The 27,375-nt window shown below is 40.0% G+C and overlaps 1 protein-coding gene across 5 annotated transcripts in view; it reads right to left on the minus strand.

Moving 5' to 3' along the window:
• Window positions 1–9,617: 9,617 nt before the first annotated feature.
• sema6d (semaphorin 6D) overlaps window positions 9,618–27,375 on the minus strand; it is a 25,178-nt gene continuing 7,420 nt past the window's right edge. Inside the window, exons 2-19 of one of the 5 annotated variants that reach the window (XM_016550292.1) lie at window positions 21,543–21,708; window positions 20,352–20,463; window positions 20,154–20,214; window positions 19,854–19,916; window positions 19,651–19,752; window positions 19,404–19,494; window positions 18,599–18,718; window positions 18,235–18,323; window positions 17,499–17,716; window positions 17,281–17,412; window positions 16,924–17,079; window positions 16,248–16,421; window positions 15,744–15,884; window positions 15,490–15,567; window positions 15,116–15,174; window positions 14,722–14,778; window positions 14,087–14,245; window positions 9,618–13,108 (exon numbers count right to left, since the gene is read on the minus strand). In XM_016550292.1, coding sequence (XP_016405778.1) covers window positions 11,817–13,108; window positions 14,087–14,245; window positions 14,722–14,778; window positions 15,116–15,174; window positions 15,490–15,567; window positions 15,744–15,884; window positions 16,248–16,421; window positions 16,924–17,079; window positions 17,281–17,412; window positions 17,499–17,716; window positions 18,235–18,323; window positions 18,599–18,718; window positions 19,404–19,494; window positions 19,651–19,752; window positions 19,854–19,916; window positions 20,154–20,214; window positions 20,352–20,463; window positions 21,543–21,657 — 3,219 coding nt within the window. In that variant the 5' untranslated portion in view covers window positions 21,658–21,708 and the 3' untranslated portion in view covers window positions 9,618–11,816. Of the gene's footprint in view, window positions 13,109–14,074; window positions 14,246–14,721; window positions 14,779–15,115; window positions 15,175–15,489; window positions 15,568–15,743; window positions 15,885–16,247; window positions 16,422–16,923; window positions 17,080–17,280; window positions 17,413–17,498; window positions 17,717–18,234; window positions 18,324–18,598; window positions 18,719–19,403; window positions 19,495–19,650; window positions 19,753–19,853; window positions 19,917–20,153; window positions 20,215–20,351; window positions 20,464–21,542; window positions 21,709–27,375 lie in introns of all 5 variants that reach the window. The other 4 variants (XM_016550291.1, XM_016550293.1, XM_016550294.1 and 1 more) reach the window with 4 other exon arrangements.

Here is a 27,375-nt window from a genome sequence, read left to right on the forward strand (position 1 = left end):
TATTTGGCGTTCCAAACTCACTATCTGGATCCAAGGCATGCCTCCCAGGGAACGGTCCCCAGGAGAATTTCGCCGCTTTTGTTGAGTGGGTGCTGGAGAAAAATGGATTGTTTTTCTCCATTTGCCCTGACGAGGAGGACATCTCCTGCCCCACTCCCAACCCAGAGACCAGCCAGCGATCATCCAGCGGCACGGAGCAATTGCCTGGGCCCGCCGCAACACCAGAGCCAGCATGCAAGACCACGACTGAGCCTATCATCGCCCCGGAGCCTGAGCCTCAAGATCGTTCTGACCAGGTGCGTGTGCAGGCATCATCGCCCATCCCCGAGGGAGTTTTGGTGGAGATCGAGGGCTTGGAGGGAAGCCCCGCCCACACTCCCGCCGCTGGGGGTGAGCTGCAACTGGCCACTGGATATTATGAGGAACTAATGGACATTTTCCAAATAGACTTAGTAGACTGGTTTGGGGAGGTAATGCCCAGCTCTCCTACGTCTCCTAAGTCTCCTATGTCTCCTGTGTCTCCGCTGGTTCCGCCTAGCTCCTGTTCTCCTGTGTTCCCTCCCAGCCTCCCTCTCACGCCTCCTCTCCTAAAACCAGCCATTTCCTCAGCCCTATCTCCGCTGGTGCCTGTCAGTCCCTCAGCTCACCCTCAGTCAGCGCCATCTGGGTGCTCTGATCCACCTCGGGACTTCCAGTCTCCCGCTCTGCCTATGCATGAGGATCACCTGTCTCCGCCTCCAGCCTCCGACTCCTGGACTCCACCTCGGTCCTTCACGTTTCTGTTGTGTTTTGCTTTGATCCCCGTGACCTAGTTTTGCCTGTGTCTTGATCAGTTAATTGTTCCCACCTATTGTGTCATTAATTATCCCATTAGTCCCTGTGTTTATAAGCCCTGTCTGTTCCTTAGTTCCCTGTCTGCTATTATTTGTATTTTATTCTACATGTTGTGCTACCCCAGCTCCTCGATTCCTTGTGTTTGCTTTGTGGATTATAATAAAAGACTGTTATTGGACTACTCCTGTGTCGTGCGCCTCCTTAGAGCACAGCAACCATTACATGAATATGGGTAACAGGATATGTTGTTACACTTTAGGGCTTTTTTTCATAAATAATTAATTCTGAATAAATCCTCTATTGGTCAAATGTGTTTCACCGTTTAAAGGAGTAGTTTACACTCTTCTGTATTTGTATGCATATGAATGAATTGAATAGAACACAAAGTCAAGTGTGACCGCACCTTGATTCTTTTTGATGCTTGCTGACACCAGTCACAATTTTATCTGCACATGTGTTAATGATATTTGAAAACCTCAAAAAAATGTGGTCCGACATCGTCACTTCCAGTCTGCAGCCTTGCAACACCAGTGTGAAATGCTGAGTTAATGTGTCTTTAGCATCACACATCATAATCAATCATAAAAAATGTTAAAGTAAAAATTTGAAATGAAAATGAATAAGTCTGTCTTCACTTACCCTTATGTAATTCCAAACATTAATTACTTTTTTTTTTCTTTACTTTATTACTTTTGTTTTCTTGGAGCCTGACAACCCTGATCCCCATTGCCTGTAGAGTTTTTTTTTTTACATTTCTTCTTTCGTGTTCCATAGAAGCAAGAAAGTCATGCAAGTTTGGAACAATGACCGGTGGCTATTCCTTCAAAAAAATGGAGCGGAGCATGCTGATAGATTAAATTCAAATTACAAGAGATACTTTAGTTCAGGGGAAAGTGTTTTTTGTGTTTTTTGAAAAATCAGTTTAAAAAGCAGAACTGAATGTACCTGTACCTTGAACATAGAGTGTGCAGTCTATCCTAATAATCTACTGAAATTACTAAAATATCCTTATAGTTAATATAATATGTGCTTGTTATTCTTTGAGTGAATGTTCGTGAATGTATTGAATGTTAGGTGGCGGTGCATTTTAAAATGCTTCTCATTGGAAAAAGTATTTTCTAGAAGACCATGAAGTGTGTTGTAGACACCTTTCCCAGAGAACAGGCCAAATGATAATGATACCTTTTCTCATAAGAGACAGAGAGGAAGGAATTTGTGCAGCACAGGGTAATTGCTACTTTCTAATCACTGAGAAAAGACTTTAGACATTTGTCAAAACTGCAGCTTAAGGGGTTGGAGGACATTATGTTGCATTTATTTCAGTAAAAGTGGGAATGTAATGAAGAAACATTTAGGACAATTTTCATTTCAGAAAGAAAGAAAAGGAAACTGTCATGGGAAAAAAAAACACTTATTTTCATTACTGTAATACTATTATAAATATCATCTTGTCAGGACACAAAAATCAGTGCACAAATTAAATTTAATCAGCACACAAATTAAATGTAGTGTTCAGTGCTATAAAGCCTACCATTGGCAATTTAAATCATTGAAATAATTACAACTCAGCAATAAAAGAAACAGGTATTTTCAGATGCTGTATTTTAAATATAATTTGGCAAAATCCTTTGTAAAATTAGCTTTACATATCTTTATTGGAAAGGGGTTAAACAATGTTTTGTATGCTTGTTCAATTAACCATAAACAGTTATTGTATAGACGGATGTACGGTTACTTCCTCTACAGTCAAAAATCTGGGTATTATATTAGATAGCAACTTGTCTTTTGAAAATCATATTTCCCATGTTACAAAAACAGCATTCTTCCATCTTAGAAACATTGCCAAGTTACGAAATATGTTACCTGTTTCTGATGCAGAAAAGCTAGTTCATGCATTCATGACCTCTAGACTGAACTATTGTAATGCACTGCTAGGTGGTTGTCCCGCATCTTCAATAAACAAGCTACAGGTACTCCAAAATACAGCAGCCAGAGTCCTTACCAGGTCAAGAAAATATGACCATATTACCCCAATTTTACAGTCTCAGCACTGGCTACCTATTAAGTTCCGTATCAGTTACAAAATACTATTACTTGCCTATAAGGCCCTTAATGGGTTAGCTCCTGCGTACCTAACTAGTCTTCTACCACGCTACAATCCATCACGCTCCCTAAGGTCGCAAAACTCTGGACTTTTGGTAGTACCTAGGATAGCAAAGTCCACTAAACGAGGTAGAGCTTTTTCATATTTGGCTCCCAAACTCTGGAATAGCCTTCCTGATAACATTCGGGGTTCAGACACACTCTCTCTATTTAAATCTAGATTAAAGACATCTCTTTGGCCAAGCATTAAAATAATGCATCTCATAATCTTGTACTGCAGTTATATCTGATCAAATGCACATTATTATTCTTTAGTTTGGGTTAAACAAATCAATTTTGCTTGGTTGGAACAGCAGCTACGCTAATTATGTCCCTATTTGTTTCTCTGTTTTTGCCACGGGATGTAACTAGGATTTACACAAGCTTCAGTCTGGATCCAGAACACCTGAGAAGAGATGATGCCAACCCCTCAGATGATGCCAACCCTGAAACAACATACAGAACTACCACATTTTGCTATAAGTTTGATTGCATCATATAATAATTTCTGTTAATAGTGTTCATCGTCTGTTTTATTACGTCTTAAATTGATTTTTCCGTACATTTCTGCCATATGTACATTAATTGACAGTCACCACTGATAAGCTACCACTAAATATTGTAGAAACTTAATTTGCTGTAAAGTTGCTTTGCAATGATTTGTATCGTGAAAAGCGCTGTACAAATAAACTTGACTTGACTTGACTTGACTATTGCACATGCACCTGTGGAACATACACTAACAGCTTACAGGCGGTAGGCAATTAAGGTCATAGTTACACTAACTTAAGACAGTAAAGAGACCTTTCTACTGACTCTGGAAAATACCAGAAGAAAGATGCCCAGGGTCCCTGATCAGCGTGAAAGTGTCATGGTCCTGCTGCAGGGAGGCACGAGGACTGCAGATGTGGCCAGAGCAATAAACTGCAATGTCTGCATTGTAAAACACATAAGACAATGCTACAGGGAGACAAGAAGGACAGCTTTTGCACGTCTTTGCAGTGGCAAACAACATGTAACCATGCGTCCCTCCAGTAGTGTCCAGGAACTTTTCAAGTGTCTTGGAAGAGTGGAGTAACATCTCAAAGCTCAAATTTACAAAACCGGTGAAGTTCATGAGGATGAGTGGCCACATAAAATACTCACTGCAACTTTTGATACTTTTGATTCTTTGTTCAGGTACTCATTCTATTTCTGTTCGTCAAATTTCAGTGAAACTAGCTCAATTTATGCCTCAGCTGCTGAGCTAGATAGATTGCATTACAGTAAAGAGAACAAGTTTTGTAATTGCAAAATCGCAATAATCAGAACTTGCAGGGAAAATGTGGGACAGTTCACTCAAAATTATTTAGATCAAACTGCTTGATTCGTAAATTTTATTTTATGATGCCTTTATAACCTTTTTTTGTGTGGAAATTTTAAGTTTTTATTATCTAGACTTTCAATGGAGGGACAGAAACCTCTCTTGTCTTTGAAGATTAACCAAAGTCTTATGGGTTTGGAACCACAGGAGGGGGAGACAATGACGACAGGGTCCCTTTATAATTCTCATGAAATTAATGTCATAATAGAAAATTTTCATGTCTTAAAAAGGCTTCCTTTTCTTCATTCAGAACCACTAACAGAAATAAACACCATGCAAATCATTGGTTCCAGTTTTTTGATTGTTGTTGTTTTTAAATGCCACAGTTTTGAATAAGAACCATTTTTCGATTCTCAACCTTCTTGGAAACATGGGAAATGTCCCCTATAGGCTCGATATAGCTCAGTAACAATACCGTATTGACCCGAATATATGACAATGTTTTTTTCTTGGAAATACATCTGAAAAAACGCGGTCGTCTTATATTCAGGGTCTAGACTTTGACATGTCACTAATACACCCACAACAATAGGTGGCGCCAAATACGCATAAAACGAGTGTGCCATGAAATACTTAATGTAATGCGTGTTGTAAAGATCGCGAGTAAAAACAAAAGAAAAAGAAAACCTTACAGCTGCACGAGTCGTGACTGTCACGTTACCCTGATGGGACCAAACTCCCTTTGTGATTTTAAAACGTAAGACAATACCCAGATTTGAAGACTACAGTAAGATTTAACTTCTACTGTTAATAAGATTTTGGTAGGCTACTAATAGATGGATAGCCTAAATGTTCTAATTCAGATGGGCTACCTGTTTTTTTTTTTTTTTTTAAGTGTATATTTTTTTTATGTGATTGTTGGTACATTTTACCAGTTTTTACCATACTTTCAAAACAAAAATTAAAATAGGAAAAATATGCAATATGAAAATAATTGAAGACAAAATGTGTTTAACTGAGAAAAAACAAGATTTGGTTTTTAAAAAGCCTTTTTCCAAAAGGTACATCTGGAAAAAGGGGGGTCGTCTTATAATCAGGGTCGTCTTATATTCGGGCCAATACGGTAATTCAATTATTTCAGGTTTACAATAATTTGGTGACCTTGGGTTCCTTTTGAGCAGCTTGTATTTGTAAAGGCAAACCCTATCTCTTCTCTCTATCCGTCTGCTTTTCGGAATATCATATCCCAGGGATCCCAGTTGCAACATTATGGGGATGTTCAAACACCCAAGAGCATCTGAGAGCAGCAAACACCCAGGAATGTGTGAATGCAAAGGATGTGGAACGCCTCGCTCCAAAGAGAGAGACCGTAACAGTGAAAGAGTGAGCGGGGATGGAGGCTGCATATAAATGTGGCTTTCTAGAGCTGGGCCTCTCTGGGAATTTGCCACAGCTCTGTGTGAGGAAATGTAGTGACCACAGTATGCATGTGTATGAGAGAGAGAGAGAGTGAGATTTTTTAAAGGGTGTGATTCTTCTAGAATGCCTGCTAAAAGCAAATGAAGAGCCACTTGTGCTAACAAAGACAGGACAGCTTTGCCTCACAAACAGCCATCTGATGTCTGTCTCACATCAGATGTCTCAAATTAGGCCCATTTAAACCCCCTCAGGCCTGCATTTGGCTTTTAATGCATGGAGCACTGTGTTGAATGGGACATTGATTGGTTGAGGCTTCAGTCAGAGGTCATATCAGTGAAATTGCATGTCCAAACACTCTTCCCTTGGATAAACTCCTCACAGAGGATGACGGCATTTATCTAGGAGGAATGTGGGATTACCCGTAGCGTGTATCTACCTGTGCTAAGATCAAGAAACCTTTTTTTTTTTTTAAATACAGGTTGAAGGCATTTGGTTTTATTAATGGTTCTAGGACATATGCATCTGCCAATGAACTAAATAACTACTATTCATCTCGGGTCAGTTCAGTGTTGTTTCAGTTTAGTTCAGTAACTCTGTTCATCAATTATGAAGCAAGTTCAATTCAGTTATATACAGCTCTACAGAAGGCAACAGTGTCATTATTCAACTCAAGTGATTCAGTTCTGTTCAATAGCAGGGCCAATGTTGCAAAATTCATCAGTTATGAAACAAATCTTATTCAGCTATAAAGTAGCTCTACAGACAAAAATAGTGTCATCATCCAGCTCAATTAATTTCAGGTTTTGTTCACATCCAATACAGTATAAAATTATAGCCTAAACTTGCAGCGCGGTCAGTTTAATCCGATTTAGGAACTAATGACTCTAATAAATCAAACAAACTCATAGTTCTTAACCAAGAAAGTCTAAATAATATTTGATACAAGTTATCTGTTAGCATGGTCATTTCAATGATAGTTGCTTGGATGGCCATGCAGTCTTGAAAGTATGATTTGAAATCTGCCATCTTTTGGGTGTTCAGTTCTGTATCCTGCTTGTTTTAAGCCAATCACAAGCCACAAATACACACACAACTCTTTACTAGCCACTATCCAGAGCTGTGATGTCAAAGACAGCATACATAAAAAAGTACATGCTTTTAAGAGCCCTGTAAAAATTAAGCGTGCACTGGCAACTTGTATATTATTAATATGTCATTATATTATAAAAGTTGCTTGCAATAATTTTTTATTGCACCAGAGTACTTATCCAAAAAATACTCATTGCAGCCAAATGGTGTAGTTACGGCATCTACCAGCAGGGACAAACAGGGCTATGCAACCCAGCAAAACCTTGACTCTTCTTCTCCAACAGTATTGGGTTCCAGACATTTTAACATTTATTTGAGATTTGTGGTCCTCATACAGATTATTAGTGACTCAGCAAGAGGAAAGGAATGGGTTTGATGTGACAACTGAATTATTAATAGCTCACATTTAAAGCTGTGAGATCCGGGGTGTTCTGGTACTAAGCGTCTTTTGTTCCCTCCTCACATCCAACTTGTATATTATTAATATGTCATTATATTATAAAAGTTGCTTGCAATAATTTTTTATTGCACCAGAGTACTTATCCAAAAAATACTCATTGCAGCCAAATGGTGTAGTTACAGCATCTACCAGCAGGGACAAACAGGGCTATGCAACCCAGCAAAACCTTGACTCTTTTTCTCCAACAGTATTGGGTTCCAGACATTTTAACATTTATTTGAGATTTGTGGTCCTCATACAGATTATTAGTGACTCAGCAAGAGGAAAGGAATGGGTTTGATGTGACAACTGCATTATTAATAGCTCACATTTAAAGCTGTGAGATCCGGGGTGTTCTGGTACTAAGCGTCTTTTGTTCCCTCCTCACATCCCTGAGCTTCAAAGTCTTAAATTTGAGGTGAAAATAATGATGAATGTCTAACTCAAGGTGCTTTTGTGTTCATGTTAAATGGTGAGAAATGACTTTTATGTGTGTATGTGTCTGGAGTGTTTGGTCAGACTCCATTAACAATGCTTGGTCTGCAGGTACAATGACAACACCATGAATCAAAGCCCATAAGCCTGTGGACTGTGTGTGTGTGTGTAAGAGAGATGGCAGTGCTTGTTGAAATATTCCCCCGCTGGCTGATGTAATTACAGTTCACGCAAACCCCCTTTACAGAGAATAGCTGTGATTTCTCACCATTTAACCTATTATTTTATTTCCATTCAAGTGCACTCCTCTAAAATACTTACAAAATTCAGTACTTTAAAAAAAAAGCAGCTATGTGGCTGCGAATTAGGGTATTTAGATTGTTAGCTGGTCATCCAAAACTAGTTAGCTAATGATATATTATAGTCTCTTTACAGTATGTACATTTTTCATAGTTTTAACAGTGTTGCTTTGAAGTTGATGAATTTAGAGATGCAGATTCCATGAGATGGTTTTAGCATGCTTGGAACATGTATAATCTTAGCCTTAGACCACAATGTCCACATTCCCAAACTGTAACTGCACAAAACTGCAATTCTTGCCCAGAATCAGATACAGTTTGATATGGCTTTCCAGCTTATTCTGCGAAACGGAAGTGAGCTATTTCTCTGAAATTTTATAAAGAATAGTTAACCTAAAAAATGCAAATTTGCTGAAAATGTAGTCACCCTCAGGGAATCCAATCTTCATTGGAACAGATTTGGTGAAATTTAACATTACATCGCTTGCTCACCAATGGATCCTCTGCAGTGAATGGATGCCGGCAGAATGAGAGTCCAAACAGCTGATAAAAACATCCCAATAATCCAGACGTAACCCACACAACTTCAGTTCATCAATTAACATCTTGTAAAATGAACATCTGCATGTTTGTAAGAAACAAAACCATTATTAAGGCATTTTAACTCTAAACCGACGCTTCCGGTCAAGATACCAGTATGTAATCCATAATAATTCATCCTCCAGTGAAAAAAGCTGATCTCCTCTTGTCCTCTCACATCAAAATTAACAAACATATTTGTTTAGATCTGTTTTTGCTTATAAACAGTGCTTGATCTGTGCATATTTGTCTACCGATTCAGACGAGACAACTTTTTCACTATTTTAGCTGGTGACCCGAATTCAGTTCCCATCTTGAGGTCCTTTGCTGATCCTGTTTCCGTCTCTCTGCCCCATGCTTTCCTGTTTGATCTGTACTGTCTTATCCAATGAAGGCACAAAAAGGCCAAAAATATAACTTAAAAATTATTAAGTTATGATTATTGTAATTTCATCGGCTGTTTGGACAAACTTTCCACTTTATTTATCTTAACCATAACTAAACACATTCTGTGGTAAATTCTTGAATATACAGCCCAGACGTGTCTGACATAAACGTTCAAAAGATTGGCCACTACTGAAATTCTAGAGAAGTCTCTCATACGATCTTGGATACCTGATGCTATCAGTGTGTGTGTGTGAGCTGTAGTCTGAGCCAGTGGAGCAGATGTTGGGTGCTCAGCTTACAAATGACTTTGGAGGATTTCCCAATGAGATGTGGAATGGCTTATTCTCCACCGAGATTTCAAAACAAGGGTCTAAAAATAAAGTCTGTGCCAAGTCTCTCTTCAGTGAAGACGATAAAAGCATCAGTCGTGCAGCCCTGAGTTTCAGCCCACAGATTCAGCATGCAGAAGGATTGTCAGCGTGTGTTGGAGTTCAGTGTTTATTTGCAAAATATTTGCATTTCAGAAAATTTGAATTGAATCCACCCAAATATAAACATTTGGTTTTAACATCAGGGATGACAAATCCCATGGTTCTTGAGTATCCCAAGAACCATGGATGCATATTATATTATCATCTGTCTTAAAAGTATGTGTTGTGTCATTCTTAATTAACAAAGAAGGAAAGAAAACTTTTTTTCTGTGCAGTAATACTTTATTTAAACTATACATGCCGTGTTAAAAAAAGTCAACAAAAATATTCTTAAACAATGACTGTAATTATTTACACTTTCACAGTACAGCTTTACAATATCTACACATTAAAATATTCCAGAAAAGAAAAGCTGTATTCCAACTGCCAATGTTTGCACAGTATTAAAAATAAAGACCAGTCTGGTTTCTTTGCACATAGAGTAGTGACTGAACATTAAAGGCTTGAAGTCAGATTGCAGATTTATATTGCAATATACAAGGCAGCTCAACACAGGACAACCTGAACCAGAGCACAGGATCAACTCTCTCTCCTTTAATAAAACTGAACTTTAGCAGGTGATGATGCGCCAGTCTCCGCTCAGCTGCTCTAATACAATCAGAACATGTAAACAAACATGAAGCTTTGGGCTTGAACAGGCAAGTTTCCCCTCAATATACTGAAATTCCCAATAATTTCAAACAAACTTTGAGTCTCTAATCGTAGATGACCCTCTCTAAAAACACTCAAATCTCGATTTGACCCCATTAAATGTTGTGAAATATAGTGAGCTGAGAGTCAGGTGATATACATTTTAGATTTACAATACATTCATTATATGACATGGCATCATCGCAAATTAGCACCTTCCAGAAATGCATAAGAATAAAATGGCAGGTCCAGCCATATTATGGTCTTCCCATCCAGGGCCGTAACCACTGAAAATATTGAATATACACCTGCCCCCACTCCAAATATTCAGATTACTGGTCAGTTGGTATGGATTTTGCAATGACCGTTTCCTAAAATGTTACCCTTGGGTTGCATCTCTGCTCATATCCAACCAAAAATTATTTGTTTGATGTTAGTGCAATGTGGAAAACCAAACTGCGCTCTCATTACTTTAATAAGGCACACAAATACACTGATCCAGGTAAACTTGCCTTGAAAATATCCACACTTAAATAGTTGCATATTCACAATAACTATATCACTGGCACGACTCTGCAAGACACACTGGTAGGTATTGCAGTGATTGTACACTTATAGTGAGTATTCAATTGAGGCCTCTGTTCTTTTAAACAATGTATGGAGCTGAGGTTGGGTTTTGTCACAGAGCTGAAAAGTGGTTTGTAGTAAGGAATGTGCTGTTTGCAGTTTTATGTAATACTTTGCCCAGGAATCAAAAAGTAAGCTTTCTGAAATGGTTTAAACTGCAAGGAATATTCAAGAACGTAAAAGGAGACAAAAATGGTCTTGCACTTCATAGACCCAACAGCAGTACTTGGCATGTAGGAAAGGAGAGAGGTTAATCAATGATCTGCCTTACATCATAGTTGAAAGTTGACTTTATGGGATTACAAGATTCCCAGTGATTTTCTGAAACTAAAAATGACCAAAGAGAATAATGTACATTTGACCAGCGTGATCCTGTGCTGAGCCTGTAGGTTTAAAAGCTTGATGCAGCTTGACACACAGAACTGTTGCATGGAATGCCACACTGGTGTCTGTTGAACATTGTCTACACTTAGCAGCACAAATGTTGAGGGCACTTTTACCCTGTGAGTTTTAAAATCAGTAGTCCAAGCAGGAGCCCTGGACATTTCTTTTGCACGCAGAAATTATTAATTAATGTCTGGACTTCTGTGTCCAAACACATCTGATGTTAATGCACCTTAAATGGGATTTAGTTTTATGACAGCGATGACTCAAGCTTGTTCTCAGTTTACTGAAAAAAACATGGTCAATGAATGCACACTGGTTAGCCCCAGGGACTAATCAAACACAGACACGCAACATGTCCCTTTCACTCTGTCTGTCTTCTGGAGAGATATCCAAGCAAGAATATCATATTTTCCAAACAGTCTAACAAATATGGTTCACATTGATGGGGAGAACAGTGCATAGGGGAGCATACGCTGCCCGATAGTCGCAGCAACTACGCAGCTGCTTTATGCTGCATGTCAGCTGTGACCTATGACCTCAGGCGTCCCTGCCGCCTTGAAGATCAGAATCTGTCACCTGCCACTCAAGCGTGACAGGACAACGTCATTGAGAAATAGCACAACTACCCGAAACAGAAGCTCTGGCATCCGATTAATTTCCCTTCTTAGGGAACAGAGACTAGCACACCATATCTCTGCGGGCCAAACACTTTTACTCCCACTGTCCATTCATAGAGTAAGATCCTGCTAAGCATTTCAGTAGCTATACTTGTTTACAGCCCTCATTTGTGCAGTCTGTGGTGCAAAGCCATTGGGTTTGGCTGGCACATCGGGCTTTAACGATGCTGTCCGTTTGATAGATGTTCGTGGTAAAGACCCATGACCACTGTAGCTGCTCTGCCGGGACATGGAAGGTGTCATAGACATTGGTACCCCGTGAGAGTCTAGTCTAGTGGGTGGGGTAGGAGTTGGGGCCATGTACCCACCTCTGTTCAAACTAGGTTGCCGGGACACTATGACCCCGCCAGGTGAGTGCAGCCCTTTGGGCGGCGAGGAAATTGAGTGTCGCTGGGATGAACTGCGGTGATACCGCTGTCTCTCGAGAGTGCCCATCTGCCCTGTGGGCGATGTTGGTGTAGTTGGCACATCCAGTCTCTTGGTTGGGCTATTCCTGGGTAAAGAGGAAGAGGGAGAGTACAAGGAGGCCTCTCGGCTTGGGACTTTGGGTGGAACCTCCGTTGGGCTTACAATGGGTTCCAGCATTAGGTGCTGTCGGGATTTGGGCATCTCCACCATGATAGCCTTGGGGTTGCTCTCATTCAGGTGCTTCAAGAGGTCATTCAGTGTGTTCTTGGCATCCACAGTACGCCGCTGGTCTTTATGGCCAGATTTGGAACCATGTTGATCACTATTCTGGATCTTCTTTTCTGCCTGAGGCCCTTCAGAAGTACTGAAGGCTGCCCTGTACTCATGTGTGGCATTGGGCAGTACCACGGCACTGGGGATGTGGGGGTTGCTGACAGTGGAATGGGGTGGGGGACTGGAAGGAAGGTACTGCTGGCTTTTGGGTGGCCCATCTTTGCGGGAGCCACTTATCTTTCCATGAGCTCTCTCCCATTGGTTCTTAATTGGCTGAAGGCTCTTTTGTTGCAGCACTGGTGTGGACTCGGGTGTAGGCAGTGCTGCTAGTTCTGGTGGCTGCCCACTCAAGAGCATGGTCTTAGTGTCTCCGGTGGTTGGCACCTCCCTCCCATTGCTCAACAGGTTGGTGTAAAGTTTGGGAGTATCCATATTGGGTTGGTACTCTTTCACAGGACTGTCGAACAGACCGTTGAGCTTGGCAAAGCTGCCAGTGGAATCAGTGCATGACTGTGCTGACTCTGCATCTTTTTGGATCTTGCGTGGAGTGCGAAGAAAAGCATCTCTATAGCAGTAAACGACCATGCCAGCGATGAATGCACCGAGCAGGAATGCAGCTAACACACAGGAGATAAGGATATTCATATGCACCATCTGGTTAGATTCACCTGCTTGTATTTCCCACACACCTGCAACACAGATAGCCAAATACCATGTTAACTCACTCGCACAGTTGATCACTGAACAACTCTCTCTTTAAGCAAAAAGTCCTTTTACCCCCTGCAAAGGATGCTCAACAATTTGGTGTGAATCGAAAGCATACAACTGTTATTTCCAGCATTTTAGAAGCTTTTTAAATAAATCTACCTAGCAAGAAATTCAGAAAATACAATGAGATATCCTGTTATTATATTAGTAAAGGAGGCAAATTAGTAAAGAGGTGTGGTGGAACATTTTATTGCACATGGGTTGCAGTATCAGGTGAGTTAGTATGTTGTTGTTTTACATGAGAGCTTTCCCAAAGAGAATTAAGCCCGCTGTCTTTGTTTAGTACCCGGGGGCGAGTGTTGTTAGTGTCCGCATATATTCGAAAGAGTTAGTTGGTGAATAATGTTGCTTGAGAGGTGCTTAAAAGTGTTGCTTAGTGGCAAGGCCTTTGGAAGATTTCCTAAAACCCAAAACCATGGGCAGAGAAAGAAAAGGATGAAAGAAGATAAAGATGTAGCCATTTAAGACAGATTGAACAAAAAAATGTCAAAGAAAATGCATTAAATGAAAATATATATAAAATAAAGTTAAACATGGAGGACAAATCATAGTAACATAAAAGATTTATAAAAGTAGGGAAAATAATAATAAAAAGCTTTATACGCTGATGGAATCTAAGTATAGCTGCTTGTATCATCTCAATACACTTCAAGACAACTAGGCATTGTGCTGACCCGAAAGTTTTCAAGAGCACTTGCACTAGGAGTCTGCATCCCTACTTTGTTAATGTAGTGTGACTGACTGCAGTATTGCTTATCATGCCATTCTGGTAAGGAATGGGCTGCTATCAGAGATGTATGCACTCTCTCAGTAGACTAGCAGCACTAATAGCAGCTATTACCCAGAATTCCATGCAGCAGCACAGAGTGCTCTGGTCAAGGCCTTACCCTCCAGCACACCTGGTATATGCTCAACAGAACGTGAAGTGGCTGGGTCATCTTGGAGCACAAATTTCCGTGAGCCAAAGAGTTGGGGAATCTGAGTGGGGATGGTTTGGGGTGATTGTATGGGTTCAGAGGTCGCGGGCACTGTGACTGACGATGATGGCAACTCCATGTCTGTAGCGACAAACAAACTGTTATAGAAACTGAGCCCATGATAGGCGCAACGTAACGATTGGGGTTAGTGCATACTGACAGGACGTCATACGTCTTTTTATAGGATTCATTGAGGTACATTTTTAGAGATTGACTCTGATGTTATGAACCATTACAGAGAAGTAATGGCTGTGCAGAGTCTCAGGTAAGGAAAATTTCAGCCTGAGAGGAGGGAAAGGATGAAGATTATCTCTAATAGAATGAGGAGACGACAATATAGTCCAGGGAGATGATAAGGTGGAGGCAGCACATATCCATGCAAGAACGAAAGAATGAATGAATGAAATGATGGACAAGCTGGTGCTGAGAGATCAGGTGCCTCTCAATGATAATATGATGAAAAGCACAGGAATAAGGGTAGGTGCAGCAGTAGAGGAGAAAAGAAAGGGAGAAAGATGAACTCAAGGAATGAAATCAGTGCAGTACAGGAAACTAACCAGAGGTTGGGTCGCCATATGATTTGAAATCTGGCGCTGATGTAGTGGCCAAAAATTCTAAAAGAATTAAAGGAACAGGAAATCAGCATAAAATAACAAAAATAAAAGTCTGAAATTATAAAAATGCTAAAATAGTTTTTATTAAATAACAAAATAATAAAAAAGTGTTTGTTTTCCTCTGGTTTACGCTGTATCGCTCTTTCACTTTCTGTAATGTTAAGGCGGGAGCCTACACAATGTATGTGTAAACATGTGAGTGTTTAATTGTCAGAGGAATTAGTATGATGTTTGTGTCATATGTGTTCATTTCAGTCAGCTGAGAGTGTGAGGGGGTTATTGACGTCACAACTTCTAACTAATGTTTCTGAAAAGGGGCACGTGTTGATGAGCTCACCATGACAATCGCCGAGGTGAGCTGTGTTGCCGTATTCAACATCTTGCTCATAACCAGTTCTGCAAAACAGGAAAAAGAGTAATAAGATGTTGAGTTTGTACTTAGGATGCAAGTTTTGGCCATCATCATTAATATATACTGTTTTGCCTGTTTTTTTTTTTTTTGTTTTTTTTTTTTAAACAGCAGGCATCAAAACATAAAATATATGTTTCATGAAGAAAAGTGGAAATGATAACTGTTAAGTGAGAAGAAGAAAGAATCTAGCTCAGCTTTGTAGGAAATCGGTTGCCAGTGACGATTGTTCAATTTAGTGTTCTCAGTATATCCTCCTTGCATCTTCTAGTTAAATCTGAATATTTTCATGATTGACTTACTGCACAGCTGCAGGAATGCGCTCACAAGCTCCATGTGCCATCCAGCCGCAGTAGGGGTCTCTAGATGCAATACAAGACCTGCAACACACAAAAAATATTGTTTATACCAACACAATATGGAAAATAAACACACTACACAATCGTTAAAGAGGTTTTGTGCTGTTCAGACGACAAAAATTAAACATATTTGAATTGCATATGCCAAAAAAATAGATTTTGCTGCCTGTATAAACAGTGTTGCATTCAGGACTCACTTTTGACAGGAACTGTGTCGTTCACAGCGGCTGAGTGGTATTCTGACCACACAGCTGGAAAAGGCCACATAGAGTGTGTGGGTGTCTTTATCTAGATGGAAAGACAGAATTTGCCGATCGTCCTCATTGCTGGATAAACACCTGGGAGAAAAACAGAACAGACGGCGGGAGATGGTGAAGAACAGATAAATCACATGTTATCGGAGCTATCCGTCAGTCACTGTTTTCTTCAGTCACAGTTCAGCAGAAGGATAGCAAAAAACACACACACACACTGACGAGGGAGAGTGAAAACATTTCACTTTCACATTAAACAGATCTAATCTCATCTCAAAGGATCCAAAACATTCATTCAGGTCACAATTTGGGACTCATTTCTGAGTAAATAGCCAAGATTGCTTCATAAAATGACTCTGGTGTCTACAAATAAGTTTTCCACAATTTAAAGTCAAAGAGAATGTGCCTAGAGACTAATCATGAGATAATTATAAGATGAGAACATACTTGGCTTGGTTGAAAACATCAATCTCCTCTAATAGGATGCTGTCATTCAAAGACAGTGGGGACGTCTTAGCCAGAACTTTTAGGACAATGCCTGCCTCAGAACCAATGAAAACCACTGTGTAATTCTTCTGGGGTCCTGCAGTGTTATCAACGGCGAGTGCCGTGAGCCTGTACCTACAAAGACAAAGGAAAAACAGGGCCGCTCTTCAGTTGCAAGGAGACGCCTAATTTACATCAGCTTAACTTGAGCTGACACAGGACAAAACATGTTGAAACGTGACATCTATCAAGACCTGAGCTAGTTAAATTAGGCGTGCCAGTTGTTTAGAATGTGAAACCAATGCTCTTTGCTGGGAGGGTTATAAAATGTTTACCCGATACTTATTTAACAGCTGACATTGGGTCAAGATGGCAAACTGTTCAGTGTGTTGTATTGTAATTATATGTTTTTATTTAAAAATCTGTGCTAGTATTAGATTTCTTTCTGATGGATATCAACAATTTTTTTCTGATTATGAAATGTAACCATTTCAGATAAATCAAAGAGAGCTGGTGGTTTTCCTGTCAAAGTGGGCAGACTTTGCTGTTTGTCAAAAGTATTGATTGCAGCAAATCCTGCGAGAGTGTCAGATCAAGGGTTTTCAGACTGGCCTGAATGGTGGCACTGTGTCCGTACCTGACTCTTGTTTTGGTGAACCACGGTTCGTCTCCAATGGAGGGGACTGAGGCGTCCATGAGTGGGTGTGACTTAATGAACTGAAGGGTCTCGTCTGGAAACTCGATTGAGGTTTTGTAAGACTCTGCTGAACCATGTCCCGCACAGCAGCCAGGTCTGAAAAGACAAAACGCACACACATGCAGTTCTGGTTGAGGGAAAGAGGGCAAAGAGCCATGTGCCACATGCCTGTAAATCTATACCCGTCTCCATATGGCCACTGCACACACAGGTTAAATATGCAGCATGTCCAATTATCGCTTGTTAATTATTAATGTCACAATGATTAGCCCGTCATGCACTAATGCGTGCACCAACCTGGGCTTTGGCAGCTTCTCCTCTGGAAATGGCGTCCACACTGAATCTGGCGTCTTTTGCTCTTTGAAACGGCCATGGAATGCATTCTCAATGTCCACCATGGAGAACGCACACACTGCAGAGCCAGGGATACTGAATAAGTCAGAAACAGCGGCATTAGCGCTATTCAGCCTGTTTCCATGTGAAGATTTTGTGGAAAGGATTGTGGCAAGCTTTACCTGTTCAACTGGGTGGTGAAAACTCCAACCACAGAAGGCACCCCATTAATGTCGATGATGTCCGTAATAGCCTGGAGGACGTCAAAGTAGAAAAACGATTCTCCAGGAACGGAACAGTTCAGGCGAGCCTTAACAAAAGATGTCCAGTGTTTTTCCAGCACCCGCTGAGACCCTCCCATGTCATTTTTACAGATCCGAGCCACTCTGGAGTAAACCGCCTGCAGCGAGAGAAAAATAGCGGGAGAAACTCAGCATCGCTCTCTAAATAATAGATCTATCTCCCCAGCGGCTAAGTTGAATCTAAATATATGCAAGAAACATTTTTTTTTTCTCTTAGAACAAAACTGCAGTGTGCTAGAGGGCTTGAATTAGCACCATGTAACCATCTTAATAATTCACTACTGTAAAACCTGCTCTTGATGCAGGTGTTGATTGCAATATTAACTAAACTTAAATATTCATTAGTCTGTGGTATAAAGAAGTTGTTATATAGGCCAATGTAAAGCAAATCCTGAGGCAATGGATGATATATTGACCCTCTGGGACAAACATTCATCTCTAAATAAATGCCTATGAATACTACATTAACATACAAATCAGAACTACATTAATACAGTTCAGAAACCATGGTATTACCATCTGATACCATCACTAATACCAGGTACATTACTTTTTGTGTGTGTTTTGTGAACATCTGTAGCAATGTTAGCATTGTGCATTACATTGTGAGTCATACCTTTCCTAAGTTGTTGTGCTCAGCTGCGATTTCTCTGAAAAAGAAGTAGACAAAATCCCCATAATCCACGGCGTGGAGAAAATGTGGCTCTGGAAGAGAAAGAGAGAGAAGCATTAGCATCCCCGCCGCTGACCTCAAGTTAAATTTTGATGCGTTTTTGTTGGAATGGCTGAGTGTTGACCTAGTTTGTGCCACAGGAAGCTGGATTTTACATCAACAACCGCCATTTTCTGTTCTCCCACACTGACTCATTTCTTTAAGGTACGGTTACAGGTTATAGGTCAGATGTGTACTGGGTTCAACAAGGTTAGCATAAAATGCTGACTAGCATGTACATTAAGCAGACAAGCAAGAGTTTATGTACCTTTTAACCACTTGGAGTCATACTTGATTGTGCGAAGAGCAGAACCATCTCCCATGCTGCGATAAATCACAGCATCGCTGGCCAGGAAGTCTGCCACCGTCGCTGAGTACAACTTACCATCTATGACATAAATATGTGAGCTTAAAACACACTTCAACTCAAGCAATGTACTTGGAATTCAGCACACATTCGCAGAACATTAAACACCTATTCACACCAAGAACAAAACGGAAAAGCGAAACAAATCTCAGAGGAAAGGTCTATTTAGACCAAACGAAATAAACAAAAAAACACTGGTCATTTTTAAATGCAAGATATAATGAACAAGATATTTAATTTTTACTTCCTTGCACCTGCTCTTTTATATGTTCCAGGTACTGAAAAAAAAAAGAAATTCTGCTATCTAAATAACAATAATAATAATAATGAATACAGTTTCTTGTTTTAACCATATATCTAATTAAATTTAGTGAGTTTAATGCTTAAAACAAGAAAAAATATTTTGATATTTGAACTAGCAAACAAGACAAAAATACAGATTAAGAGGTTTTTTGCAGTGTGTGGCCTGTAGAGACTCATTCAGATGCATGTGTGATATCAAAGTGTACTAATTCTCGCCAGGTTGTGCCGTTCCTGTCTGTAGCCTATACTAAAAGAGCTGGCGTGAAGACAGGACGTTCTCGTGGCATCTGATTTATGTGCAACATCAGTCTCGGCTCTCATTGGAGCGTTAATTTTATCCAAAACCTTTAAAATTCATGGCAAAGTTATTCATCAATCTTCATTATCCTGACAGCTCTCATACCAGCAAACAGGGCAACGTTCGTCTGCTTGGCGTCAAACGGGCATCGGGCCAAACCGCTGATCTCTTCCCCATCAAACTCCAAGTTATCCAACTAAATAAGAGAGGGAAATAGATAGAAAATATAGAGATCCAGAGTCCTTATCTTCATTTTACTGTAAAACTGCTCCCAATCATATTAACCAGTCACTTATTAAAAGCAAAACAACAGGCAGACAGTCACGTAGGCCTTATAAACAGCGTGACCTACCCTGTAGTAACGGCACATGGGGTTGAAACCATTTGTTCCGCAGATGAACACAAGATCATCGTTTCTCGGAACCAGGACTTTAATGAAATTATGGCACTCGTCCTGACAGGAAGACAAGACAGTGAGATTTATGGATGCTTCAGTGCTGTAAATAATACAGAACCAGTGCCAAGTGATTTATGCTGAAAACGTGGAGGACTCACTCTGTGCTTTCCCTTCATGGCACATGTCTCCCTGTCCGCCTGCCCCGACCGCCATGTCAGCTTCTGTAACATCACACATCATCACCATTAGACACAGCTTCCCACCCGCACACTCTTAATCATTAACAATGTACTACACCATGGGCAGGGACAAAAAGACAGAAACAGAAACCTAGCGATTTACAAGAAGTGCTGCCATGACTGGAATTGGAACTTAGATTAACTTAGAGTTTTTATCACTTGTCACGCCTCGTTGGGACAAAAGCACTTTGGTCATAAATTAATTTACTGTGAACCCACCCTGTATGGAATAATCTCATTCCTGTAGGACTCTCTCAGACTCACTAAATACACCTGGTCCCTGCGAGAGAGAGAGAGAGAATTGGTTTACACACAAATTACTACTCATAGTTCTACTGTTCATCAACCAGCTCATCTGAACTGTCTGAACAGGTCAAACGGCCGAAGATCTCGCTTCCACATCCTATGCTGACTTACCTGCCCGCGATGAAAAGCGTATCATGTATCTTGGTCATCAGCTGAAAGTCCAGTCTGTGCTGAGATTCGTTGCCAGAGGGGCGTCCACGGAACACGGGGTACTGTCGTGCATCTGCAAAACAAACAGATGCGCCGTTATTCAGTATTAGCGTCAACAGAGATCGATGTTGGTATTGATCGGTTGTGGCAATTGCATGTTAAACTGCCCTGAAGAAAGACTTTGCTAAAGTAATGAATATTATACCAGCAGGTCCCACATTGACGTCCAGCGAATGCACTGTCAGCATGCTGGAGTGTTTTCTCACTGCAGAGCACAGCAGTGCTAATGCAACGACTCTATTTGTGTATGTCTTCTGCCAAAGAATGTGGATGGCTGTTTCTTCAAAAAAAATACAGGCACTTTCATGTCCAAAAAATTATTACTTCATAACTTCTTTCCATGCCTTACCATCATTTATTTTTGCAACCTTTCAAATGACTTATTGTGCTTTTATTGATTTAATCTAGTTCCAAACCCAGACTGTCAATATTGAACTAGAAAAATCTATTATAAAAATCTATTATTTATTCATATTATATTAGATTATTATAATGTTGTTTATTAAAACAAGAATGAAACAAGCCATTTCAATATTTAAATATTCTCAAAATGTTCTATATTTTCTTTAATTTGTGATGTCATTTCCAGCACAAATAATTTAGCTACTAAAGTTTATTTTTAAGTTAGTGTTAGTCAAAAGTGTCAATGAAGAAAATGTTTAGGATAAAATAGAGACCTAAAACACGAAAATATGTGTATAAGAAAAAAAAAACATGGATAAACATCAATTTAATTTTAGAATATTATCATATATTATAGAATATTATTGTCTGCCCAAGTGTAATTTTGTTAAATTATGCAAAAAGTGTGACTATTTTTGTGGCTGCTTTTTTCCTTTGAAAAAATAAATAAAAATAATCCATTCTGTGTTGTATGTCTATCCACTAGCCATTGCTTATGGGAAATGTGATGCACTAGTGAGAGTGTAAAAAAAGTGTGCTTTATGGCAGTTTACTTTCTAAAACCCTGCAGTGCCAAAGGTGCCTCTAGTTGAAGAAAGACCCGTGTGTGTGTTTTTTTTTAAGAACTTGATAAAGATTTTATGCAGATGGTGACAATTCAGAAACAGTGTGGTGTCTGCTGGTTCTTACAGTGTCGGTCCACAACGTCTAAAGGGATGTTGTCCTCAGGAAAGCTCACAGCCCCCAGATGGGACACCAACAACAGCAGTAGCAGTAGGTCAATCGTCAGTTCTCGCCACCCCATTGCTGGCACAGAGGTCACACACCTCCTGTACTGCACTTATGTAAATGTTACCTGCAACATACACAAACGCATGCAGTCAACACCATCAGCCACTATTTATAACTACTTCCTCTTGTGTTTTTTTGCATGACTTCTGTCAGGATTTGCTATGTAGATTAGAATGTCTGTTTTTTGTGTGTACGCATGTAGGTTCACTCCCAACAGATCATTTAGTGTGTGTGTGTGTGTATATGTGTGTGTATTTGGCATCTGTCCATGAGAGGAAGGTCAAAAAACAGACAGAGAGGGGGTGGAAAGCGAGCGCTTAAAGGGTTAGTTCAGTCAAAAATGAAAATTACCCCATGATTTACTTACCCTCAAGCCATTCTAGATGTATATGACTTTCTTCTTTCAGACAAATACAATCAGAGTTATATTAAATAATGTTCAGGCTAATCCATGCTTTATAATTGGAGTGGATGGTAGCCCAAAATTTGAAGTCCAAAAAACTGCACCCATCGATTATAAAAGAAGTCCACACGGCTCCGTGGGGTTAATAAAGGCCTTCCAAAGTTAATTAAAAACTTCCGAAGTTTTTGTAAGAAAAATATCCATATTTACAACTTTATAAACCTTAATCTCTAACTTCTGCTAACTGTCGTATGTGCGTTCACGAGAGAGTGGCGTCCAGCGGATGATGTAGGGCGTAGACGTAGCATAAGCTCCGGTGAGAATATGCAAGTCTCGCGACAAACAAGTTTTGTTTACAGCAAAGGAAAACCAGTGTCCTCTTGGCTTATATTGAAATCCTCCGACATTTTTCTTTACAAATCCTCGTTTTGTACTACTAATTCGTGACTGGTGTTTTGTTTTGCTCTCTCCTCTGCGCTTCCACGTTCGTCACTTCCGTGTTCGTCACCGCGTTTGCCTACGTGCTACGTCATCGTGTTACGTGCTCCGATTGTATTCGTCTGAAAGAAGAATGTCATATACACCTAGGATGGCTTGAGGGCAAGTAAATCATGGGATAATTTTCATTTTTGGGTGAACTATCCCTTTAAGACACCACAAAAGCTAGCTCTGATACACACTTAAACACATACACTGTATTTAACCCTTTCGCACGTGAGTTTAAAATATTCTAGCTGAGCCCCCAGCGTGAGTTTTTTTTAGGCGACCGTTATTTTAAAATGTATCGCCTTATTGTTTCCATGGCGACGCGTCATGCTTGTCAATGACGTGACCCACTGAAAGTTCTAATCACACCGGTGTGATCGTACGCTTCAGGGACCAGCCAAGACTGATCACACCGGTGTGATCGTACGCGTCAAAGGGTTAAGGATGTATTTTGTGTACTATTAAATGTGCATGCGTGTGTTTGGATTGAGTACAATAATGGGGAGTGTGTTTGCTGTGCCTGGCACAGAAGTCTCCAAATGGACTTTCAAACAGGAAGATTTTCAGAGGTCTGCGTGCTGTGGTTGGGGTCTTATCCTGGAGAGACAATCATTTGTGCATATTAATGAGAAGTGTAAAGTCAAATATTTATAAAGCTACAAATTATTCATGCCAGCAAAGCCCGAACGGATATAAACAATTTATATGGAGACAACAAACAGCTTGGCAGCAAGAGAGAGAGTGTCACGATTCGCTGTGGGAGGAACGAGAGAGAAATGTGCTGTACAAGCAAAAGTCTTTAATCCAGGAATCACAGGGGATAATCCACAACAGGAAAATGGGAAACACACGACATCCAACAAGTAGACCCGACAAAACCAAACTGAACAGACTGGGGCTTATAAACACAGGGCAATCAGGGGAACACAGGTGCATGGAATCATAAAGTTATCAAACTAAGCAAGAAAAAGAAAAAAACCATAAAAGGAAACACAAGGAAGAACTACGGAGGCAAAATGGGTCCAAAAATCTGACAGAGAGTGAGTGAGTCAGGCCTCAACCACTTCCTGAGTGCGTCCCGCCACACATGCTTGCATACAGTATTGACATTTTTGCAATTAGCAGGTGCAGGTGCGCGGGTCTACCCTGTGCACCTGCACCCATGCTGTAATATGCATATGCTGCCTGTACCACCCTGCTGTTATTGATTAGCTGTTGATTGATCAGTTCTCAATTAATCAGCTGAATGGGACGTGGCCTGGGGAAATTCTCCAACTGAAATACGATCCACAGTCCTTCAAGGAAAAGGAGATTCTCTGCTCATCTGTTGCCATAATGGATCTTCATTTCTACAGACTGACTACAAGTGATTCTGGGCTATCATGCTTTGATCGGATCAATAGAAATGACTCTTTCTCTGGCAATTTTTTATATGAGATGAGAGAAAAGGTTGATGATATGAGAAGACGAAGTTATGAAAAGAGTCGGGGAGACAAAAGACAAGCTTAGAATAGAAGACAAGAAAAGAAAGGGAAAAAATAAAAAAGGGAGGGAAAAAGGCAAGATGAGATGAGGTGAGAAAAGAAAAGGTCAAGATGAGAAAAAGGAAAGAAGAGGTGCTGAGACAAGCATGAGAGACAAGATAAGATGAAAAGAAGAGACAAGATGAGAAGACAAGAGACAAGACAAGGCAAGAATTGAAGCAAGGAGAAGAGCTGAGAAAAGAATGAGGCTAGATGAGAATTTAACATATGAGACAAGAAGTGAAAAAGGAAAGAAAAGATGAGATGAGAAAAGAAGTGGTTGAGATTAGAAGAAGAAGACAAGAGGAGCTGAGACGAGATACAAATTGTATAGACAAGAAGGACACACCAGATGAGATGAGACAAGTATGAGAGACGAGATGAGACAGGAACAAAATTAATAAGGAGAGGCAAGACAAGACCAGAGCCAAGAGAAGGAGAGACAAGATGAAAAGAAATGAGACAAGACGAGGCAAGAATTGAAAAAAAGAGAGGCAAGGAGAGGACATGAGACAGGGATGAGACACTAGATGAAAATAAAACAGATGATACTAGAAAAGAAGGGGACAAGATGAGAAAAAAAGAGACAAGAGAAGCTAAGACAAGACACTACAGGTCTACTATGAGAAGGACACACCAGATTACATTAGAGAAGAATGAGATGAGAGGAGAAGGAGAGACAAGATGAGACCAAAAGTGAAGGAAAGACACGATGAGAAGGAAAGAGGCAAAATGAGGCAAGAACTGAAGCAAGGAGACACAAGGAAAAACATATGAGACAGGGATGAGAGACAAAATAAAAACCAGAACAGATGATTCCAGAAAAAAAAGAAGAGAAGAAAAGATGACAAGGTGGAAAATGGAGACAAGATGGAGAAGGACAGAAAGAAAGAGAACAAACAAGATGAGGAAGACACACTGGATGAGATGAAACAAGCATGAGAGACAATATGAGATGAGAAGAGAATGATCAAAATGAACACAAGATGAGAAAAGGAGAAGGAGACGAGACAAAAATGAAGATGAAGTTGCCCTTGCCCATGTGAGCTTGAGCAATTAAAAGCTTTAATGTTTGGACACTCAGTGGAAGTCAAAGGTCAAGGGGTCAAAAAATGTGTCTATCATAACAGAGTTCCAAATGAATTTCTTTTCCCAAGTGCATCCTTTATCTGTACAGAAGTGCACACATCATCAGAATGGCGCTCTTGGAGGGGTCGGGAAACACCGTATGGATTAAGCGATGTGTACAAGAGGAGCCCCAGTTTAATACAGCACTGAGAGTCTAATCACAGCTTCACAGCGCCGTATTGTTTCCTCCGCCTGGATATTACATCAAGAAATAAAGAAGGATATTTCCAGCACCCTGGAACATATTCATTGTCAATGACAAAAATTCCTCACAAGCTCTAATCATTATTCATAGAAACACCACAGGGAGTTACGCAGACACGCTACAATACCACAACAATTCCGGCGTACGAAAAACACCAGGCTTGGGCAAAGAGAGCAAGGGAAACCTAATGCAAAACAGAAACAAAGGACATACAAAGGTCAGCCATCTTGAATTTCTTTTCAATATACAGCGAGTGCAACGTGTTTTCTATTGAATGACTTGGTTTGGTTTTCCTTTCTTGCCCTCCGGTGTATGAGCCTGGACAGGCCCTGCGTGGAGAGAGGCGACTAGTCACACAACCTGTTAGTGTTTAGCTGCTCCCCGGCTGCTCTCATTACAGCCTCTCTCTCTGCGACGCAATCGCACTCTCGTTGATGTTTTTGGCTGCGTTTCCCGGGATGCTGGCACGCTATTTGTGCTGGCAGGTCGTTCCAGTAAGATTGCCTGCAGCAGATCCACCCAGCGCCCGCCCGCGAGTGTCCAGCTGCAGGAAATGCGACAGTGAAGGCCAAAAGAACAAAGCCAGTCGGTGACGCTCTGTGGTTTCAGTTAATCTTGTGAAATAAACGCTCCCCAATGGAAGAAATCTGTGCAGCTGATATGCTAAGGTTAGTTTCATGCATCCTGTTGCAGGAGAGAATTATGTCACTTAAGTGAGGAGTTGCATTTCACAATCACTTTGCTTTAGTTTAACATGAACCCTGCAGCTCTGCCTGAGGCCTGACACCGAGAAGGAAGGTGAAAGAATAAATCAACAGAAGCTCTAAAATAGGGTTGGCCAGTATGATCCTATATACCACACGATGGGAGAAATGTGCCAGATGCTAGAGAATCTGTGCTATACCATTGTAGCATTATTTACACATAAGAGCACAAGAAGAAACATGGAAAAATGTGACAGTGCAGAGAAGGGACGTGTGCCAAACTTGTTTTTGAACTTGTATTTACAGTAAGTGTAGAACTAGGAATTAAAGGTATTTGTTAAGCACACCACAAAACAGAGTTTAATAATTTATGATTGCCTAGCAACATTCCCAGGTTTCTGTGTTATATAAAACAAAACTAATTTGTGGTCACAGGTCTGCGTATATTGTTTGTGTGTGTTTATACACACACACACACACGTTTACTTAGCTATCTATATAGGGACATTACATAGACTTATATTGCTTTTATACACAGATAGTTATACACTTTTTAAGCTACCCACCCCTACCCCTAACCCTACCCCTCACAGAAAACTTTCTGCATTTTTACAATTTAAAAGAAAACTTTGTTTACTGTATTTTTATACCAGTTTTACAAATGAGGACGTCCCCAAATGGAGGTTTTTGACAATTTTGTCAGGTTTTTGCTCACTTTTGGGTACAAATTTGTCCCCAAAATATGGTTAAGTAGGTACACACACACACACACACACACATATGTGTGTGTATATACACAGTATATTTTGCATTGTGCTGTGGTATTGTCAGAATTTTGAGTCTGAACTATAATGTTTGTTTTACAGTTTTTCATTTCAAGAGGTATTGTATAAAATCTATAAAAAGTTATATAAGTATACTTAAAACAATCCATATGCAATATATAAAACAAACATGCAGTCACAATCACATATATCAGATATTTTACACTGACCTGTGGCAATGTGACTCATCAGATCTGAATTTAGTGTCTGAACTATTAGTTTAATAAAGTATGTTTAATAAAATTCTGACTATAAGTCAGACACACCATTCTTTATGAATAATTATATATTTTGGTTTGTGTCCAAATGTAACATTTCTATAAATTAATACATAATAATCTAGTCAGTTAATTATCTTTAGTTTGTAATGTATATAAATAACTGGATTATGCACATAAGAACTATAACTTTAACTAACTAACCAAACTATATATATATATATATATATATATATACAC

Source organism: Sinocyclocheilus rhinocerous, unplaced genomic scaffold, assembly GCF_001515625.1.
Source record: "Sinocyclocheilus rhinocerous isolate Xijiao unplaced genomic scaffold, SAMN03320098_v1.1 scaffold1786, whole genome shotgun sequence".
Lineage (NCBI taxonomy): Eukaryota > Metazoa > Chordata > Actinopteri > Cypriniformes > Cyprinidae > Sinocyclocheilus > Sinocyclocheilus rhinocerous.